Source organism: Nannobrachium achirus (assembly GCF_963921795.1).
Source record: "Nannobrachium achirus genome assembly, chromosome: 2".
Classification (NCBI taxonomy): Eukaryota; Metazoa; Chordata; class Actinopteri; order Myctophiformes; family Myctophidae; genus Nannobrachium; species Nannobrachium achirus.
Window position 1 is genome coordinate 63,246,894 of NC_137811.1, and position 22,862 is coordinate 63,269,755.

Here is a 22,862-nt window from a genome sequence, read left to right on the forward strand (position 1 = left end):
AGAAAGAAAGAAAGAAAGAAAGAAAGAAAGAAAGAAAGAAACAGTGGCGTCAGTTCAGCAAAAGCTAGGGTATGGCAAAGATGGGAGTCCTCATGGAAAAGAGGCATTAAATTTTGTATAACACGGTTCTATTGTGAAAATAGCAGATCTACATGCTCACAACGCCTCGCCTCGCGTAGATCTGCTATTTTCACAATGTTTTGTCCGTTTTTTACACAGGTTTCTACGGTTTCTTGGGCTGGATATGGCAGCCTGGAACGGTTGATCAAGTGCAACTAAACTTGGCATGTTAGTAAACGTGCCACAATTAACAATAATGCATTGCACCTGTGCAGCTGACCTGCGGAACCTGGGAATATACCATGTTGTCAAGATGGAGAGAATACAAGTGTGGAAAATACAATAATTATAATACCGTTTAGGAAAGGGTTCCATGATAATAATAATATAAAGTCGCTGATGAACAACAGCATGCAGTAACAGCAGGGGTATGGCGGCAATCAGAAGCAAAGAGATGAATGAGAGAGAAAGATATTCATATTAGATACTCATTGGAAAGAGATTGGATTTAGGATGGCCGAGATCACCGGCATCCATAGAAGCGTGATGACACAGACGGAAAAAAACAAAACAAAACAAAACAAAACAAAAATACAAACGCTGAGAAAATGCTATGTGAATAAAACATATACAGGAAAAAATATGTAACTGTAGAAGAGATGAATAGGAACAGACAGAGAGAGAGAGAGAGAGAGAGAGAGAGAGAGAGAGAGAGAGAGAGAGAGAGGGAGATGGCAACGAAGTGTGTAATTTGCTAGTGACATAGTACTTTGGTATTTAGAACACTGACCCAATTTCTCTCTTTCTCTCCTCTCACTCTCTTTCCTCCCTCCTATACTCCCCCTTTCAGGCGTTCATTCCCTCCTTTGGCTCCCAGCATTATAATCTCTCTCTCTCTCTCTCTCTCTCTCTCTCTCTCTCTCTCTCACACACACACACACACACACACTCACACACACACACACACACACACACACACACACACACACACACACACACACACACACACACACACACACATATAAAACATGTTTGTATGTGTATGCCGTGTACACATATAAATACAGCCCACAGATGTGGACACACAACAGGAGCGATGGGAACGCATGTGGTCCTCAGCTTAACTACTTAAGCCCTATACACTTAATCGTACACTACGACAAATAGCCATTCTACAAACTCACAGTGTGTCACATGACATGACAAGTCGTGAGGTTGTTAATTTAGGAAATAAACGTAGGTGGAAAAGAATTGATCTTTTTTAAGATTTTGTTTTAGGGCCTTTTATGCCGTTATTTGACAGGATAGTAGACTGACAGGAAATGGGGAGAGAGATGGGGAATGACATGTGGCAAAGGTCGTCCAGGTCGGGAATCGAACCGGCAACGCCAGCAGGCATCAGAGCCTAGTATGTGGTATGCGCCTTGACCACCAGGCCAGCGGGCGCCCCAGAATTGATCTTTTTTATCTATAATTTCACCTGCAATGGACGTGTCCAAAACAGGTTGAAAGTGTTTCTTTCCATCTTTCCACTCTCCTTCCCTGTTCCTACATATCTCTCTCCCTCTCCTCTCTGTGCAGTTTGTGTCGTTGGGTTCAGCCTGGAGGGGGGATGACAATCATCGCATGCATTGTCTAATCTGCTCCATTTGCTTTAAACTCTTACAGCAAAACAACGTTATGTAAGGCCGAGTCAAGCTCTATCAATGTATTTCCTCCCAAACAAAAAGGACTTCAACAAAGACACTAGAGCATTGCTCCCAAAGACTCTCCCCGGGAGAGCCAAGATGCTCTAGGTCTAGGATGACTAGAGTCTAGTCATCCTGTAAGCTGGTATTTGTTTAAACCATGGGTGGCGTTACTCAAACAGTCTCCTGAGACTATACAAGCACCTTTCCTCAAACAGGGCTTTACGTCTATATGCACGTCAAACACTGCAATCCTGTTTTAAAGAAATCATTCCCCAACAGTGTCTTTCCTGCACTTTAATTAAATATGAATTGAGGCTAAACTAGGTTTAAATAAGTAATTAAAAGATGTGTCTCGTCCAACGCTGGCACATGCAGCTATAAGCAACAACAATATGCAATAACAAAATACAAATACTCAGTGGACACTGATTAAAATATAATTATTATATAATCTGTCTGAGAGCATTCACTATTAACATTTGTTGTTATTTTGTATTCTTGTTAGCACGATCTTGCGGAACATGCCACACCAACATTTCACTTCTTGTATCAGTACTGTATGAGTGATTGGCAAATAAAATTCTCTTATAATCTTGAAACACATGCAATAAATCCACCCTGGGTTGTCCAAACTGACATTGCCCTGTCAAAGCTCCCTCACAGCCAAAGAACTAGCTTGGTTGTTTAATTCAATTGTTTTCTGGCCAAAACTTGACGTTTACAGGCTGACGACTGGTAAACAACTTAAGACATTGGCAGTCAGCATACACTTTTGTCAGTGTGGTAAATGACACTGCTCGCGAGGTTTTTGACAAGCATTCTCCACGACAGCTTGATTGGTAACAGGAATGCTTAAATCAGTGGAAAACAACAATAAACTAGAAATACCGCATTGTGGTCGTTCGCCTCGGCCAACCATTGGCAGTTTAAATCCATGAATGTCCAGGCTCATAATATAAGACTTTGATGGAATCCATCCAGGAGACTCAGCCTCTCCTCTTGTCTCTCTCTCCTTTTGCAAACTCTTCCTCTGTGTGTTTGTTCCTTTCATTGGTGAATGATGTGAGGCACATTTTTGAGCGGTGCCAAGCGCTCCGAAGCTTGACCGAGTGTGTATGTCTCGTGACTGTCTATCAGACAGTCTCTCTGTTTGCAGTAAGGCCTCAGCAGCTGCAATACCGCGGGGTGACCTATACCTTCAAGTGACACTGTTGATCAGCATAAAGGGCCATTCACACTGAGCACTGTAACTATAAAAAGTGGCCACGAAATCAAATCAAATCAAACTATATTTACAGTATATAGCACGTTTACAAACAGTCAAGCTGAACCAAAGTGGTGTACAGGTTAAAACACAAACAATTCAAATAATCAAAGCAAACAAAACAAATTCATGGAGAGATCGATGGGGCCCCGACTCGCATGACTAGGGTCTCAGAGCACATGGTTGGTTCTACAGACTCCAACTTTCGCACACGGATAGCTCAGATTTTTGCCTATGTTCTTAGCTGCTTCCACTGCCGTTACTGTACTTGCAAATCTTTTTGTAAAACCGCCGATCCAACCAATATGCCCATATCTCCATATACATGGATCTCCATGAATGGGTACCAGGGATCTCCATATATGGGTATAAAAGTCCTCTCGTGTCTGGGGGTGAAGTCTTAAACGATGCTGAATAGCGGATCTATGCACCCGATCGCTTGGATCTAATGATTGTATTAAAGTACACAGATGAAACAACCAGGATCTGACATAATTGGTAATAAAAATGTGGCTAAAATTGTAGTAAAAAATCACACCCGTGTGAACCGAGCGGTGGTCGTGGAGGCTGTGCAACAGCACTACTGGGTGGGTGCAGCGGGGTTAGTGTGCTTTACAATGCTGTAGTTTCTTCACACACTCTAATTTATTTGACCCTAAAACATTCAGTTTGTTAATAATAATAATAAAATACTTGACCACACATGCTGACCCACCCTTCCCCCGTGTGTGTGTGTGTGTGTGTGTGTGTGTGTGTGTGTGTGTGTGTGTGTGTGAGAACAACAGCGCCCCTCCCTTAACATGTGTGGTCAGAAAAGGTACTGCAGGCTTGAGGCTACATACACGGACGGACGGACGGACGGACGGACGGCCGGACGGCCGGACGGATACCCACACACGGCCACGTATAGGAGACGGTGTGACCACCGCTCAAAAAGGTGAATTAAAAAAGAGCTGCTGACAGAGCAACGCCAAAAATGCACCTAACGCAGAGAGATTTTCTTATTTTCAAGTCTTTAAATCTCTGTAATAACTCAAGTATTAAATGGGCTAATTGTTCACATACAGTAGTACAGTATCAGAACTGCACCAGGCTACAACACATTTGTGTGAACCAACCAGTATGGCTGTCCAGTCTTCAGCTGGTCTGTGTCTATGAGAGATGCAGAAGTTTCTGGAAACGATGACTGATCTCTGTTGGCCCTAAAGACACCATCATCTCAGCCACGCTGGGACCTTGCTGTTGACCACTGAGTGTCAGGCGTAAAATCTTCATCAGCTCTCTGTATTTGGTGCTCTTGGTCTTCTTTGCCAGGCCCTTTAGATCTCCCCTGAGACGCTCTACTGACAAGTCCTCTCCTTGTTCTTCAACCAACCTTGACACCAGTGCATAAATGTGCTGGGCCTCTGAAGTGAGTGTTGCCACCTGCTGGTAGGAGAACAAAGGACGCATCCACAGGTAGGAGTAGCTTGGCATCACCAGCTCCTTCAGAGAGGATATGTGACCCTTGCGAAGGTGTAGGATGCGAGTGATATAATCTTCATGGAGCACTTCTTTATCTTGAATCTCTGTTGCATAGAGCTGTCGGATTTCCCCCTGGAGATCCCTCACCAACAAGCGACAATGCTCCTCATCTTCTATTCGCTGCTGCAGGTGGATTCTGTTGAACTCTGGTAGTTTCTCCAGGACTAGAAGAGCAGAATGGGTTGTGATTTTTGAAGGTATAAACTCAGAGATCAGCTCATCTATCCTCCGCCCCATTCGATTTGTAGTGAAACCAGAACCACAGTTGGTGGTGATATCAAGCAAAGCCTCTGGCAGGATCCCCTTTCCCTGGAAGCTCTGGATGAATATATCCCCCTGCCTCTTGGACAGCTTGCTGCCATCTTTATTCATTAGTAGGGGGAGGTGTCCGAAGGTGGGTGGCTGCCATCCCAGTGCACGATACATAAGGAGGTGTTTGGAGGTGGAGATCAGCCATTCTGAGCCCCGCAGAACATGGCTGATCCTCATGTAATGGTCGTCCACTATGTTAGCAAGATGATACGTGGGAAATCCATCTGCTTTAATCACCACAGGGTCCCCTTCCACCTGGGCCACCTCATGATGGTTCAATCCAAAGATAAGATCCTGGAAAGGTTCCACTCCTTCCTCCAGACGAAACCGGACCACATATGGAACTCCTTTGGCTAGCTTCTCCTTCACCTGGTCAGCCCGCAGGTGTCGACACCTATTATCATACCTGGGAGTCTGCCCAATGCGCTGGGCTTCTTTTTTAAGCATTTCTAGTCTCTGTGTGCTGCAGAAACAGTGGTAGGCATGACCACTCTCCACAAGCTGCTGGGCCGTCTGGCTGTAAATGTCCAGTCTCTGGGACTGCAGGTAAGGTCCAAATGGCCCTCCCCGACGAGGACTCTCATCTGGAGGTATACCAGCCCACTCCAGCATGTCCTCTATGGACTCTGCTGCTCCTGGCACCAGCCGGCTCTGATCCGTGTCCTCAAGACGCAGGATGAAAGTGCCCCCATATTTCTTGGAAAAGATGTAATTGTACAGAGCAGTGCGGAGCCCTCCAAGGTGTAGGAAGCCTGTTGGACTGGGTGCAAACCTCACTCTGACTTCACTGTTTTCAGAATCAGAGGAGCATCGTCTACTCGCAGTGGTGTTAACATGGATGTCTGTCCACCTCTTGCAGTGTAGTGGTGGTAAACCACTGGCTGTCAGTGCATGGAAGGTCCTTCTTGCTTTGTTGACATTAAGGCAGCATCGTTTGCATGATTTAAAAATGTGACCCGTACTGTTCAGCCCCAACTGCGCGACTGCCGAACAGAACATGATGATGAAATTATTGGCTAATGCAACTGTTAAGAATGTTTCGGGGCACTAGGCAGTAACCCTATGTATGAGATAACCCCGTCCTGTCAAGCTTAATGCTAGGCATTGTGTCCTATATATGGAGATGCTGAGAACCCTAAATATGGAGATAACCCCTTGTGTCACTTGAGACTATCGTCATAGACAACATGCGTTGCCAGGGCTGACGTCATGACCCGTACAATGGCAACACGTGTCGCGCCACATGAGTAGGGCAGAGCGCCAACACCATTGACTTGACAGCTCTTCAACTAGGCTATATCACAGCAGCATAATAGACTTTATTGGCTTGGCTTACTCTATCTAAAGGGCAAGGCATCTAACAAATCCCGTTGGAACCTCTCAGAGGTCTTGCAGGCTAAGTAACCAGCTCTCTATTTCATGGTCCTTCGAGCCGGATAGCAAGATGTCTAAGAGAACAACATGCCCAAGGCCACGAGGAAAAGGAAGTATCAAGGTCCTGACCTGAAATGCCCAGTGGCAGCTATCGAACGTGACTCGGCTGGGGAAACTGCAGCTGACGATATAGATTTTCCGTGAGTAACCTGCTGCTGCTTCAGGGGAGGAGAGGAGACACCATCTGATCCTGCTGCTCTGCATCCACGTCTTCCAAGGCACAAGGTCAGTCTCGCCAAGTACACAATGCAGTTAGAAGATTCGTTGATAATTCATTTCAAAATACTTGTTTATTCCAGTTGACTATCAGTTGAATCTGGGTTGATATGACAAAGGCACCATTCATTTCACACTGGGTGTGTTGATTTGTGATATAAGGATCTATATAGTTTTCTATGGCAGATCAGCAGGCCAAATATGCCCAGATATGGACATGCCAGAGCCCATTCCAATGAAATCAGCAGTGTTAGGTACAGTAATGGTTGGCTGAAGCAATCATGAACAATTATTCCATGAACAAAGATCCCTCACACTGCTCTTGCTCAGCTGCTCGTTTTTATTTAAATTGACAGACGTTTCGGTCCCAAGGTCCAGTGGGACTGGACTGGGACTGGACCTTCAAGGTCCAGTGGGACCGAAACATCTGTCAATTTAAATAAAAACGAGCAGCTGCATGAGCAAGAGCAGTGTGCGGAATCTTTGTTCATAGAATAATGTTTCATGAACGCACCTGCATCAAATGGAGGTGCAAATACTTCTTTTACATAGGTAATGGTTGACGTCAGCGCAACATGGTTAAGCAAAGGTTTCTGCTGTTTATGATATCAGACCTTATAGATATCGATCAGAAAGAGAGAGAGAGAGAAAGGAAGAGAGGGAAAGAGGGAGAGGGGTAGGGAAAGGAAGATAAGGGTGCAGAGTATAGAAACTTGGACATGCTGTAAATGCACCTAATCCGTTCATCTTTGAGTTCAAGTGGTTGTTTGTGCCAGATGTAATGACATTTTCTGATGGAGTTGAGATATGATGTTCAGATATGTTCATAAGAGCGGGACCTTGACTTTTGATCTTTGACCACCAAATTCTAATGAGTAGTTCCTCAAGGCAATCCTGAGATATCAGGTTCATGAGACTAGGACAGACAACCCAAAACATTTTTGAGTTTTAAAACTTTTCCCATACAGTATGCCATTACACTACCCTATAGGCAATGTGCTGTTCTCTTCAGAATCAACTCCATGTTTGGCAGGACAAGAAATATTATCTACTGTATGAAAATATTATTCAAACTTTATTTATGTCATTTGAGTTTTTCGTCATCAAGGAAGCCACCCCAGAGTTTTGGACAAATATTATGTTTAGTACAGAGGTCGGGTCATTCTTCATATTTCATCTCTGGAGACATCTGTCTTCATCTCACTACACAAGCCTCCCTTCTCTGGCTATGGGTAAGGCCTGATTTATACTTCATCGTACAATGGTGTCCCATGCAAAAAATATCAGATCTACAAGCTCACAATGCATCGCATTTCGGCACGGGACACTGGTGCACAACAAAGGATGGCTTGAAACTTTTAGACAACATTAGAGGACTGGGTGAACTTTACTTGACTTACAGTACACCACTTTGGGGAGCATTCTGTAGGTCATTCATTAACTTTCTCCAGCTGGTTCGGTGTTGGATGATATTCTCTGCTTCCTTCCAAGATGTTCCAAAGGGCCTGTGTGTCCGGAGCTAATTTTGCATTTCGATCAGCACCACATTTCTTGTGCACACTGGCATATGCCAAAAGAAGTATCTGTACTATTTTGTATTATTATTTTTACAGTAAGCACATTTTTGTACTAATTGTGTTCTCTCAACTTAGTCCTTATGCCAATTAATCATCCCTACACACTTCTGTGTTGCCACTGCTGTTGTACTCTGGCTCACCTGCCAGCGAGGAGCCTCCACCGGGAGGACATAGCACCTCCTCCTATTCCTCCCGTTCAACACCCAGTGCTGAATATGCCGCCCCAGCTCGTAAGCCACCTGGCTTCTCTTCCTCGAACATGGCCAATCTTATCCGAATTGACTTGGTGTTTCTTGTTTCCTTGAGTTCTGCCTATACAGACCTTCTCCAGCTGTTGCTGGGTCTTCCTGGCTTTCTTTTCCCCAGTGGGTTCCAGGTTAAGGCCTGTCTGCTCGTGTTGGAGGATGGTTTATTCGGGTCCAGCCTCATATCCTGCGTTTGATTATGCGTTGATTATGCGTTTGATTTGTGTTTCGGTTTGTTCTCGTGTTGTGATTTGCCAGAGCTCTGTGTCGGTCATTGTTTGGCCAGTAGATTTCCGGGGATGTGTCATTTAAGCATCTGTTTAAAGTTAGCAGTTTATTGGTGGTTGTTGTGGTTCTCCATGTTTCTGCCCCATGAAATAACATTTGACATTTGAGTCGAAGAAGCAGAGTTTGCTTAGGTTTTTTTTGCAGATGTTTTCTGAATTCTGTTATTTGTCTTCATATTATAAAGGATGATATCCGTACCTATTCTTGTCTATATCGTTGTTGTCGGGTGGAAACCTTGTACGTCCAAAACCGTTTGTTTTGTATATATCGTTTAAAAATCTGAATTTTAAAAATGATTCAAACTAGTGAAAATAGCATATTTTACAAGGCAGCACACAACGCCTCGCACCTAGTTTTGTGCGACAGTCTTGTATGATAAAGCAGGGCTTTACTTTATGAAAAAACATACAAATTTGAAACTTGGTTTAAAGTTTTTTATGAGGTTTCTGCCCGACAGTGACGATACAGTATGTCTTTGTCACTGCCTCTGTCCTTCCCAACGATACTTCTCAGGTATGTAAATGTGTCCAACCTTTCCTGAGGAGGCTGCAATTGTGGCGAGTGTTGATATTTTGGTCTGCATTTTCTTTTTTTGTGTGACAGGAGGATCAACAGCGAAGCCCGTAAATAAAGGAAAAACATATTTCTGCTGCTATGGTGAAGGGAAAGAAAAAACAGCACCCTGTCAGAGGGAACTCATCTCTTGCTGCTGTCCTTGTCATCTTTTGACAGATAATTACAGACACGTTTTTCCCCCCAAATCCGATGATTGAAGGGGTGCTACACGTGCACTCTTTTTTCGGTCTGAAAAAGTATAAGCTTGTTTATATTTTTCGTTCAAATCTTTCTTTACCACACATTTGTCTGTTTAAGTCATAATTTGTGCAGAATTATCCCAATGGGGTAATTATAATTTACTGCTTCCTGTGAATCTTTGGTCCATGATAGAGCTATGAATAGTACCAAGCCAGCTCTATCCTGTAGGACTCAATATTTGCTAGCCAACTGTCTCTCTTCTGGCTCCCAAACTATGGAACAACCCCCCCATTGCAGTTAGAACTGCAGATTCACGCCCAATTTTCCACCGTAGTCTGAAGACTCATGTCTTCAGACTCCACCTTAGCACTCGAGCTAGCCTTGACGATCATGCAGTCTTATGGAAAGGTTAAGTGTAATTGATATAGCATGTTATTTAGACAGATGCTAGGTGAGTTTGTTTACCTGGCATCCTATCATTTATATCATTTTTAATGCACAGATTATTTGATATTATCTTTACATTTAGATAGACTGATGTTAGGTTCTAGGTTTACCTACATGTATGATCCTAGATCCTAGACCTCAGTGTAGCCCAGTGGCCCAGTGGTTTGAGTGGGAGATCGGGGTTCAAACCCTGGTCGGGTCATACCAAAGACTCTAAAAAATGGGACCCAGTGCCTCCCTGTTTGGCACTCAGCATCAAGGATTGGATTGGGGGTAAGTCCCTGCGACATACTAGCGTCATGTCCAGGGGGTGTACTTGTACATCAAGCTGCCTCATGCTACAGAAACAGGAGATAGGCTCCTGCCCTATGAGCCTCATGGCTCGGCCGAGTCATATGGGCCTCATGGCTTGGCAAGGCTTACTTACTTACTTACTTATGATCCTAGATTACTGAGGCACTACACTGTCTCTCTGCATTTGATGTATGCGTTTACCTTGCTTACTGTATAAAGAGTGTCTGCTAAAAGCCTAAATTGTAAATGGTATTGATTTCTCAACTCATTACAGTAATTGGCTGTAGGTCATAATGTAATTACCAACACATATAGTCGGGTTAAGTGTAAAACCTCAAGGTGAAGTAAGGCGTGCTTCGCTTAGAGGCTTCCAGAGTGCTGCTGATGGAATCGCTGACAATTTCCATCTGGTAATTATAGGTTATTACACAGACAGCGCGTCATGCGGGACATCATTTAGACGCTTTCTGTCAATATCAAGGGTCCTTCATGCAAGACACGAGAAAAACAGCTCAAGAGCTAACACTCAAGTTTTGCATTTCAGACTCCCTGGGATATTGTTTTCCATCTAACTGGCATGCGTTGTTGTGTATTTTCCATCTAACTGGCACACGTTGTGCCAGTTAGACATCATTCTAAATGGCACATATTGTGCCAGTTATAGATGTGCCATTTTAAATTATAAAACAATATGTTGTATAATTTAATTTATGATTATGAATTAATTAAAGCTTTTTGTTTCTCCTTCATCTTCATTGCCTTTACTTTTGCTTTTTACCTACATAATTTAGGTAGCTCTTAGCAGTGGTGGAAAAAGTGCACATATTTTACTTAAGTAAAAGTATCAATACTGCAATATAGAAATACTCTGTTACAAGTAAAAGTCTGGAATTCTAAATGTACTTGAGTAAAAGGATGAACGTGTTGGCATCTACTGTAAATGTACTTAAAGTACCAAAAGTAAAAGTACAAAACGTTTGAAAATAACAGATCTACAAGCTCACAACGCGTTGCGATGCCGGCATGTTGTGAGCTTGTAGATCGAGCCAATGTATAAGATAGGGCTAAAGTGTTTTATGTATGTTTTATAATGTAGTGAAAAAATAAATGTAGTGGAGTAAAAGTAAAGAACAAATATCTCAAAATTGTACTAGTACTTAAAGGGCCACTCCACCACTTTTCAACCTATGTTCATATAATTGATCCTCACTCAAAAATAGCTTTTCTTTTTTTTTTCTTTTTTCTTTTTTTTCAGAGGAGGGCTGTGGGCAGGTCAGAAACCCATAGTCTTGTGACATCATCGATTGCCAATCCAGTTTATAGAAACTGCAGGCTTTCTATTCCTGAAAAGTTGCAATTTTAAAGTGGAAGCCATTGTTCTCGCGATAATAAAAATCTATTTTTTTTTTCAAAAATATTGATACATTTTTTTTGGGGAAAATGATGATGTCACAAGACTATGGATTCTGAACTTCCCACAGCTCTCCTAGGAGACTTGGACTAAGTAGAAAAAAATTGTGATATTTTATCATGACCATTAGTGAGGACCTATTATATGAAGACCTATTATTGAAAAGTGGTGAACTACTCCTTTAAGTAAATGTACTTAGTTACTTAAATTACACCACTGGCTCTTAGTTCTTTCCCCCATACTTGTCACACAGTAAAACTTCTCAGTGTCATCAAAGCATCTATTTCTATCTTTAGGGGCGGCATAGGTTAGGGAGCCCGCCTGGGGAACCAGAGGCCCTGGTTGTCCCTGGTTCGATTCCAGGCCAGGGTAGCAATGTCGATGTGTGTCCCTCAGCAAGAATCTTAACCCCTAATTGCTCACATGCTCCTTGTGGGCAGCGAATCAGCTGGGTTGGGCTGAAAATGCTTAATTTCCCTCACGGGACGAAATATGTATATTATTATTATCTCTGATGCAGTATGGTTGAATGTCACTCTCATAATGTCACTCTCATAGAGTTAAATCCAGACTGCAAGGGGGATGTGACTGTGTATAGGGTCGACACCCCCTTGTCAAACTGCCAAGCCAGCGGTCAACAGTCCCTCTGAAACAACAGCGTTTCCGTGACAGAGCCACGTCATTAGTCACTGAACTAATCAACTAAACATAATCAGATGAGAGAGTGGAACAAAAAGCAAGCCTTGGGATTCTCACTCTCTCTCTCTCTCTCTCTCTCTCTCTCTCTCTCTCTCTCTCTCTCTCACACACTGGGCGGCCCGCGGGAGCCCCCCTTTATTTTGTCTCTGTGTTCTGGCCGAGCGGGGGCTGTTTGTCAGTGAATATCAGTCAGGACGCAGACAAACGCGAGTGGCGGGCGGAAGCACAGATGCAACGCAAAAGAGCATGAGGACATTTCACAGTTGACTTGGCAGTGTGGGAAGATTAATTCTAATTGTACAGGAGCTGGCGAGCCTGTGAGCCCCCCCCCCTCCTCATACCCTGGGAGGTCCGTAGTGGTCCTGCAGACCCCTATACTCTTTGACAAGGATGCTTTGTGCCGTTCACTGTTGGACTGACATTGAATGACATGCAAGCATGTGCGCGCATGTGTGCACACAGACACGCACGCACGCACGCACGCACGCACGCACGCACGCACGCACGCACGCACGCACGCACACACACACACACACACACACACACACACACACACACACACACACACACACACACACACACACACACACACACACACAGTAGCCCACAGATATACATACAAAACCATACATTCAATCCAACCCCCCATCCTCCACGCTCTCTATCTTTCCTTCCCTCTCTGTGTGTTTTTGTTTTTGCTTGCTCAGTTTTCTTTGAGTCATTAATGTGTGTCCACTTTATCTCTCTCTCTCTCTCTCTCTCTCTCTCTCTCTCTCTCTCTCTCTCTCTCCCCCCCCCCCCCCCCCCCCCCATCTCCCCCTGTGGTTCCTGTCACTCGTTCACAGACGAGTGGCCATTACATCACTATGACCTAAATGTGTCACATCCCCTTCCCTCTCTCCTTCTCTCCTTCTCTCCCGCTCTCCCCTTCTCTCCTGCTCTCTCCTCTTCTCTCTCTCTCTCCCTGTCCTACCCTCTGGACATTTGCTTTAAAAAAGTGCTTTTTGTTCTTTCATTGAGTCCCACTTTGATCAGCTTTCCCCTCCTCTCCCCTCCTATTCTCCTCCCAGCATTCCTCCTCTCCTCTCCTCTCCTGGGTGACGTCTTGATGTTGTGTTGGTGTCCTGACAAGTTCCCTGTCTCTCCTAAGCCGTGTTCCCCACCTCAGAGAGACCCTAACATGTGACAGGAAATGCATCTCCGCCTCACAGTCCACTGCTCTCTGTGTGTAACAACTCACTGCCCTTAGGGACTCATATCTACTCTCACCACAACCTGTGCAAAGTCACTTGCAGGAAGAAAAATAAATGAAAACATACAGTACACATGCAAGTACACATACTGTATGCATGTGTAAACACACATTCTTGCACGCACGCACTCACACAGAGTACCTTCGAAAATTATACAGGTGTATGTGTGGATATGTGATGCCTGCATTATATCACACAAATTTGGGTATGCAAGTTTACACGCTGCACGCACGCACACACGCCTGTGCGAGCGAGCGAGCGAGCGCGCGCACACACACACGCACGCACACACACACACACACACACATTTCACTTGAACAATGATGGCGATTTGATTAATTTAAGATTTTTTACAATTCTTTGCCATGTTAACACAACATAATAAGTTGAGAGCTTGCAGATTTTCTATTTTCAGTGCACACACACCAGCACACAAGTAAATAAATTAGTCTCCACACCCAAACCCTTAATCCTAACCCTAAACCAACCTGAATCTTTTCCTAATTTTAATTCTAAAAATCTTTTTAAAAATTGTCTATTTCTCGAATTCCTCTGTTATTTTGGGGCCAATTGTCCCTCACAAGTATAGTAACTCACGCGCGCGCGCACGCACGCACGCACGCACGCACGCACGCACGCACGCACGCACACACACACACACACACACCAAATAGTATTCACATGTATCACTAATAAGGACAATGCAGACAGAACAGTGTCTCTCCATTCCCATCCATCCCTGGGCCTTGGCTCATCTGTCCACCCACTCCTCCCTCTGGCCTAGTGTCAGTCCCTGCCTCTATTGATCCGGGCAGCAGTGACTCATAAACCCTGGGACTGGGAGTACAGCTGTCAGCTGCCTGGCAGGCCTGGAAAAACATCCCCAAATTGGGAACCTGTGTGATGTTCTTTCAAGATTTTAATGACACAGTTGACTTTTTACAACTTTGCAAATTTGAAACAAGTTTGGCCACTTAAACCCAATATTAAACTTTCTAAAAGGTACTGTAGGGTGTAGGCCCCCTGCTTTTTTTCCCTCTACGCCAAATGCCTTATCTATTTATTTTAAATGCCTTATCACGTCACGTTGCAACACATTGTGAGCTTGTGGATCTGCTATTTTCGGCAAATGTTTGCCCCAGAATAGGTACGTTTTCATGTGGTTTAAATGTGTCCTGTTTGGCCTGGGCCACAGGGTAGTGGTCCAGGCACCTAGGCTGCTAATCTGGCCTGACAGCTTGTCGCGAGTCCCGATATACCTATCAATAAAGGCAGAAAAATATAATGTAAAAAAGAAAAAAAGTGGGACACAACTGTGACGCAAGATCCCCATAACCTGTGTCAAAAATAAACAGCTGAAATTTAGGAAAAGTGTAGAATCGTCTTCCTCACTCACACTTCCTCACTCCCTGCACATGCCAACGGTCAACGCCCATGTGCAATTTCAGATGGATTCAGATCGGTCAGTCCACCTCAGACGGCGCGGAGAGAAATGGATGAGGACGGGCTGACTGAGAGTTTTGTTCACTTAATATTAGGATTAACGATACTGTACTATCAACTATTGGATTGATGGTCAACTCACGTAGGCAGGTAGATTCATTAAGGTTGGGTTCGTGGCCTTCGTCACAGACACACCCTCCGACTGGCACCATCCACTCGCCTTCTGCGTTGCAGTGCATGCGCGGCGCACTGGCACCCGGCACCCGGCTGTTTGGGACACATGTGCCACTCACGGGAACCAAAGAGGTGGGCTCCGCCCCTGAGGGCGTGGCGGGGTAAGACGCCAGATGACGACTGGTGGCCGGGCAGCGGCGGTAGAAGACGGACACGCCCATGAGGGAGACGCAAGCGCCACTATCGACGATGGCCAGGACGAATCTGAAACCAAGGTGAAAGGGGAGGTCAAACTAAGGTGGCGCTTGACATGCATGCAGTATGTGTGTACTATATGTACAGGATAACGTCTGCCTCAGCGGTCATTATCGAGTGATAAAATCCCTTCAAGCTGATATGGCACCGGAGTCAGCCTGAAGGTATTTTATCATATCGGTGCCCTATATGGCACGGAGGTCATTATCGGGTGATTTTATCACTCGATAATGACCACTGAGGCAGACGTCATCCCACTTATTACACAGCTACTTTCATAATAACTTAAATTCATAATTTGACCAAAAACTAAAACCAAAACAAAGTATAGTATACAGTATACAGCGAAACACGGCCAGTCGCCTTGGAAAACAAGGAAGTGTTGGTCAAATATAATCCATTTTCAAATATAATCCATTTTGTGGTACTGCATCATCTATTACTCTCTTCAAATATTTTAAAAAACATTCTTGAGAGCAACGTTTAGTTGTAAATGACGGCACAACATTCACACAGTGCAGGCGAGGTGCTCTGAGCCGTTGATTAGCCATCGGTCTGTTATAGAGCGGATTCAGCAGAGCGATCATTATACTGATATAATTCACCGCTGATTTCAGCGATTGACCAATCAGAATCAAGCATTCAACCAAGCCGTGTAATAATTATCTTTTCCTCTTTTCAGTTACACACACTCAGACCGTAAGACTTATGGTCTGTTTTTAAGTTACCCAATACAATCACAGTTCTCTTATGTTAGTCACTGAGTTGCTCCGTAACAAAATGGTGGTACAGTACATCCCTTGCCCAAGGGCACATCGGTAACCATAGATAGATGAAAGGGAGGTGTTTTTTTTTTTTTCATTTCCTCTGGGTCTGGCTGTTATGAGTCATTGTGGATTCAAACAGAACACAGCGGTTACCCATTGCGTGTGAGTGGGGCGAAGCTGCGCGTCTTGATGTTAATGCGGCGGTAGCGATTAGGTTGGTACTGGTGAGGGGAGCTGGGCTCCACCTTGGAGAAGCTCTTATCTGCAGCGATGGTGTCAATCTTTACCCAGCCTTCCCTGGTTTCCTTCTCCCCGTTGGACGGCTGGAGAGGGAATGGGGGGGTGTAGGAGGGTGGAGATAGAGTGGACACACGGCACAGGGTCGGAAGGACGAAGAGGAGAGAGGGAAAGATAATGAGTGGTCAAGAGAGGAGAAAATTACATGTTGATGAAACGTGGTCGACGGAACGGAAGACAACAGGCAGACAATAGAGTCAAATTATGGACATGGAATGGAGTCAGTTGGCAGATGAACAATAGAGATAGAAAGAAAACAAATAAATCAAGAGAGAGAACAGACATGGGAAAGAAAAGTTCAGACCAAGTTCAGAGGTAGTTTTTTGTCGGTCTTTCTTCCTCTCTTTAAAATATGAATTATTGTGCGACTAAACTAAACAAGATAATCTTCATGCTTTGCATTTTTAAGTAAAACATAGTCTTGCATGGCCAGACCATCGTAAATCTAAATTCAATTTATTGGCTAGAACAGCAGAGAAAAATTTGGTTAACAAACCTAAACACACTGCTTTTGGAAATAATCCAGTTAGCATCCCAATATGAATGACTGCCCTAAAGTCTTGCCTGCATTGGTTCTTCTGAATGCTGTTAGTTTTCTCCAAATCTTTCCATCCAGTTTTAACCCATACATTGAATTTAGATGTTAGCAGACGTACTGTATAAGTGGGCCAAGACAAAGTTTTAGACTGCAACTCAACTAAACCAAACGTAACTAAACCTGCTGTATGGGTATTCCTCCTCTTCAACCATGAATGAATACACAAGAATATGTAGCGTACACCGTGCCACCAGGGGATCTGTGCTCAACTCTCCCCCCTAGACTCTCTGCTTCCTGCCCTGTTGTGACTCGTTATCGCTCATCAGGCTTTGATTTGCATTCTTAAGCAGCATCCCGTGTTCCCTAAGGAAAGCGTGTGTATTCATCTGCGAGCACCAACTCTCCTCCCTCCCTCCCTCCCTCCCTCCCTACTGTACTGTACCTCCGCTCTGTGAGGGTGAAGACCCCTGCTACAGTAGCTGATGAAGTGGGGGAGCTCAGCATTTTCTACTTTTGCCTTGAAGAGGCAGAAATGCAGAGACGAAAAAATATGCAACTCACTAACTCTTGCCAGGCACTGCGTGCCCCCCAACACCCCCACCCCTTCAAGTCAAGACCGAGGGAACTTCCGAGAGTCCGCAATGAAGCCGTGGATGGGTAGTGTATTTGGTGTCAGACTTCACAGTGTAATTAGCGGGATTGACAGTGAGCTCTGCGGAGACCACAGCGACACAAGTTTTCCATTTTCGGAAAACCAATATTCCCCCAGCAGCATGTGCTTTGTGTCAGCGCGGCCCGGAGAGGGTGTCAATCCTGACAGCTGTTCTTGGCAGAGCGCTACGGCCATAAACACAGTGATTATGTGACTCCTCAATGTCGCAGGATGATGGGCAGAGCTGCTATTTGTTTTCTGGGTGTAACCTGAACCTGACAATGCTGAAATTTACATTTTGTTTCCCTCGCTTTCATTATTCGGGGCCTGACATTCCATTGCCTGGAGCGCTGTTCACTGGTCCAAAAATAGCTGGCAGAAGTAGAGGGACATACTTCCAGAAACTTTCAAATGAGTTCATAAGGGATAAGAAAAAATGCAGCCTACAGTAAATCTTGAAAGAAGTTTCAGATGAAGTCTTTCCAATGTACACACGGTTAAAGATATGCTTTTCATCAGAGAGGTCAGAGTGCATGGTTGCTCACAGTACTGCACTCTGCACAGAATGGTTGTCAGGTTCAATGCCTTGCTTAAGGGCACTTTGGCAGGAAGGATGTCCAAGCACTGGACTCCTGACTAAAGTAGAGCGCTGGTAATTGTAGTTTGTTTTGGGACTCCTTGATGCCATGACTATGAACTATTAGACATGAACTATTGTGTAAATACAATGGTAAATCACGAAATATCATTGTTATTATGAATCATTATCCTGCTGTTGTTGCTTTTTTTGTGTGTCTAAGGTTGTGTTAATAGAACAAGATGAGCATCTTCGGGGAAGTGGGTTAGGGTTTGACTTGGGGGTTAAAGGCCCAATCTGGGATTCTTTTGAGCATATAAATTAGGGTTGCATTCACATACATTCTTAAAGTCTTACTGACAAACATGCTATTTGGATCTTTCTTACTATCATGAATGATAAAGATCTGCTGTCGTTGGACCTTTAATCCTGATTCCTGAGAAACACTGCGTGAATAAGTGAATAAAACACTGGGAGCTCATTTCTCACAGCGTGCAGATATACTGTCTATGTGTCCCAGTGGGTTTAGTTTGGACATGCACACCTCAGCAGCCCAGGTCCTCTCCAGCTCCCTCTGGGAGTCGGCCTGCTTGTAGTACAGCGTCAGCGTTTCCCTGCAGGTGGGCGACGGCGAGCGCAGGCTGGCGCAGTCGCGCACGGAGAAGCGCAGCGTGATGAACACCCGCGGCGCCGAGTGGCGGTACAGGAAGGGCGTGGCCAGCCAGTTGTCCTGGAGACGGGGATTCTGGTTGACGTTGCAGACCTCGAAGGTCCGGATGAGCCTGCCCCGATCGTCCAGGACACTGACCTCATCCCACTGAGAGAGAGAGAGAGAGAGAGAGAGAGAGAGAGAGAGAGAGAGAGAGAGAGAGAGAGAGAGTGAGAGAGAGAGAGAGAGACTGTTATAAAGTCTGTACAACTACAGTATAACTATACTGCATATTGTGGTTGCACAAGTTCATTCACCATTTACACTTCCATGTACTGTACATGAAACCGACTTGGTGTTTGGTTTACATGTTGGAACAGTAAACTAACTGCAAACATATCTACTACAGTGCAAACAAATGGTGGTTGGTTGCAAACGCATAAACCCACAATGTTTACAGTATTCCCAAAATACCCCAAAAAGTCAATAAAGAACACCTTAAAAGACCCGACCAACTGACCAATGCAACAAGCACATACAGTACAGTACGGGTGGAGAGAGTGGTGGCAGCATGTGGGATAAGCGATAATTTGAGTTTGTTTGATTACGTCATGAGGCTGCAGTATAAACTGAGGCCATAGTACTGTAAACACACGCTGGCTCAAGAGAAACAGGATCTTGGACCGGTGGCCTTAGAATAGGCTCTGTGTGTAAACTGTTAGGATCCCTGCGTGTCTGAGCGGTGTTTTGTTTAGCGCCACGCAGCCCAGCCCACAAGAGATTAAGCTTGATTTACACTACTTGGTTGCGTGCCGGTGTTGCACGCCAAAAAAATAGTTGATCTACAAGCTGACAACGCGTCGCATCACGACGCGTTGTCAGCTTGTAGATCAGCTATTTTTTTGGTAAAGCGACACCGTCGCACAACCAAGTATAAACCCGGCTTACTTGTATCCTGGAAACCTCCTGAATCGCCAAACATAATGTGGAGGTAAACTCAGATATGTGTGTTTATGCTGTACACACACCTCTGTATTATCTTTCGAGAGACCACGCCACAAATGGTAGTTTATAGTTGACAAGATAAACAAGGAGAACAATGCCAGTGCTGATTTGCAGGTCTTACTCTGTGTATACATACTTACCCTCTGACTGCTGTTTGGCATCAACACTAATATACAGCAATTTTAGAAAACCTAGCAGACTGAAATTCCTCATTTAATGCTTCCATGCCACAGACACAGACACAAACATTTATTTTGTGAGGGAAGGTCTTAAAATGATTCATCATTTCATCTTTAACCGGGCGCTCTGCTTTCATGTCTGCAATCACCTTTTCAGACTGAATAATATCTATTTTCTTTGGCGTGGCAAGGAAGGAGAACGCTGTCTAGAAACCGGGTATATGTATATGTGTAATGTACGTATAAACTGTATGTTTGTTTGTGTGTGTGTGTGTGTGTGTGTGTGTGTGTGTGTGTGTGTGTGTGTGTGTGTGTGTGTGTGTGTGTGTGCGTGCGTGCGTGCGTGCGTGCGTGCGTGTGTGTGTGTGTGCGTGCGTGCGTGCGTGCGTGCGTGCGTGCGTCTACGTATGTAATAGATCAATCACAGCAAACTAAACAGCTCAGGTGAATGCTACATCACTCACAGTCAATATTAGACTGTGTATATGGTGGATGATGGCTGATTTAAGCCCTCGCACCTGGCCTGAGTTAAACAAATAAGTGACAACTGGGCGTGACAACACACCTGTTCTGTAGTTGCACACAGGAGGATAATGGACAATTTATGCTTTGAACAACGAATGTTGACTTCTTGTCGCCCGTCAACAAATAGGTCAGTCAATCTAAGAGAAAATATGGCTTAACACCCAAAAAATTGATACAAAAGGTTTTTCAATGGATTCTGGTAGTATTGGGTGTGCTAAATAACATACTCAAAATCTACCTCCTAGAAAGCCGCCATTTTCAAGATGGCATCCGAGTTAACTGTGGGGAGCTTAAAATGGCTATATCTCGAATGGAGGCTTTCCGGTAGGTTGATTTTGGTCGATTTTTACTATGTTATTTATTTAGCATGCCCAATGCTACCAGAATCCATTGAAAAACCTTTTTTTTTTTTTTTTAAGATTTGTTTTTGGGCTTTTTGCCTTTACTGGATAGGACAGCAGACTGACAGGAAATGGGGGAGAGACAGGGAGAGACAGGGAGCAACACGCGGCAAAGGTCAACCGGATCGGGAATCGAACCGGCGACGCCGACAGGCATTGATGCCGAAATGGCAATGCCTATATGGTATGCGCCTGGTCCACTAGGCCACCAGGCGCCCTATTGAAAAACTTTTTGTATCAATTTTTTGGGGGTTAAGCCATATTTTCTCTTAGATTAACTGACCTAAAAAGTGATGTAAAAATTACAAGAATGTGTCATGGAGGACCTCTGCAGATGATGTCATGTACCTGTAAAAATGTAAAGTTGTAGACACCTTTATAAAATGTTGCATACCTCTTGGGAAGATGCATAAGACTACACCGCTGTCATGTTGCCTAGTTGCAGACAGAATGGATGCTCCAAACTCATAACATTGACAGACATGTAGTGTGACGTGTCTATCGACACTTGTCGCTCAAAGCATAAACTGGCCTTAAGGGTTCAGTGACGTGCGAGACACACACGTACACACACACACACACACACACACACACACACACACACACACACACACACACACACACACACACACACACACACACACACACACACACTCTGTCATGACAGATTATAATATGTGCTCTTTTTTGGATATTACTGGTGGTGACAGCTACTACTGATTGTATTAAAGGCAGTGGTTCTTAAAATGTTTAATTGCAAAGTGCCCCAGTTTAGTATGCATAAAGCCACGGCAGTCGGACGCCCATTACTCACAGAGTGTACAAATGGAATAAAATTGTATTCAATTTGGTTCCAATTGTACACCAGCACCTCTGAGTTACAAATCTGTAAGTGTCTATTTGGTTCATAAAAATCAATAACTCTGATTTCCCATATCCCATCCTGATTGGCTAAGATTAACCTTAACCTTCCTGACCTGGCGGAGACCTGTGCTCGGAAGAGCACTGCTTCTACAGTAGTTAGTCCCTGTTTTGGTTTTTAATCGAACTATGCTCAGAACATCTAGTATTTATCTGTGAGTGTGTCCCCCGCAGATCTCAACCAATCAGAACATCTTGTGTATTTATCTGTGAGTGTGTCCCCCACAGATCTCAACCAATCTACTTCAGATATCGTTGAGGACCCAACGGAGTGCAATGCTGAGTGGGAAGTCAGTCAGATCAGTCCTGAAATTTACGGTATATCTATCTTTTCAACGTTTTCAGGCCAAGGACCCCTTAACTGAGAGGGAGGTAAAGCATGGACCCCCACTACATACTGTATACTAGTAAGACACCTCAGGGTGACTTGCGACCTCAGGGTGTCACAGCGTGAGGCATTGAGAGCTTGTAGAGCTGCTATTGTTGGCTAAAGTTCTCCTTAGAATAGGGATGCGAGGGTTCAAGTTGTTCATTGAAAATAATGATCCTATCACACAGAGATTTGGTGGCTCCCTTGAAGTAACTCTGAGGACCACCTAAGGGTCCCAGACCCCCTGTTGAAGACCCCTGATCTATACATTCACATATCTCTCTGTCTGTCTATCTTCCTGTATGTATGTCTGTCTGTCTGTCTGTAACGAAGCACACTGACAGTGGGTAAAATGAGTCCCAAGTGGTAAAATGGGTATTACTGTATATAACCCGAGGGGAATGAGTTCCCAACGGACTACTAGTTTTGTTTTATGGGAGATATGTCATGTTGGAATAAGTCCTCATACATCTTATTAATTTCCCACACATATCGTGTGTGTGTGTGGGCATTGCTACACACAATCACATACACACTTTTTATTTGGATCTGCACAAAAAACGCTAATAGATCCAAACACAGATCAGAATAAGGTTACACGCACGCACGCACGCACGCACGCACGCACGCACACACAC

The 22,862-nt window shown here is 44.4% G+C and overlaps 2 protein-coding genes across 2 annotated transcripts in view; both read right to left on the bottom strand.

Annotated features, from left to right (window-relative positions):
• The window catches only part of ephb6 (eph receptor B6), a gene marked incomplete at both ends in the record, with an annotated part of 101,777 nt that overhangs the window by 39,723 nt on the left and 39,192 nt on the right, over positions 1–22,862 (bottom strand). Inside the window, 3 exons of the mRNA XM_080737699.1 lie at positions 15,057–15,352; positions 16,264–16,433; positions 18,719–18,991. Coding sequence (XP_080593825.1) covers positions 15,057–15,352; positions 16,264–16,433; positions 18,719–18,991 — 739 coding nt within the window. The remainder of the gene's footprint in view (positions 1–15,056; positions 15,353–16,263; positions 16,434–18,718; positions 18,992–22,862) is intronic.
• Positions 4,168–5,850, bottom strand: LOC308308238 (nondiscriminating glutamyl-tRNA synthetase EARS2, mitochondrial-like; the record flags this gene model as incomplete). The annotated part of the gene is made up of 1 exon (XM_080753612.1): positions 4,168–5,850. One exon carries the CDS (start codon positions 5,848–5,850, stop codon positions 4,168–4,170), a length of 1,683 nt encoding a protein of 560 aa, XP_080609738.1.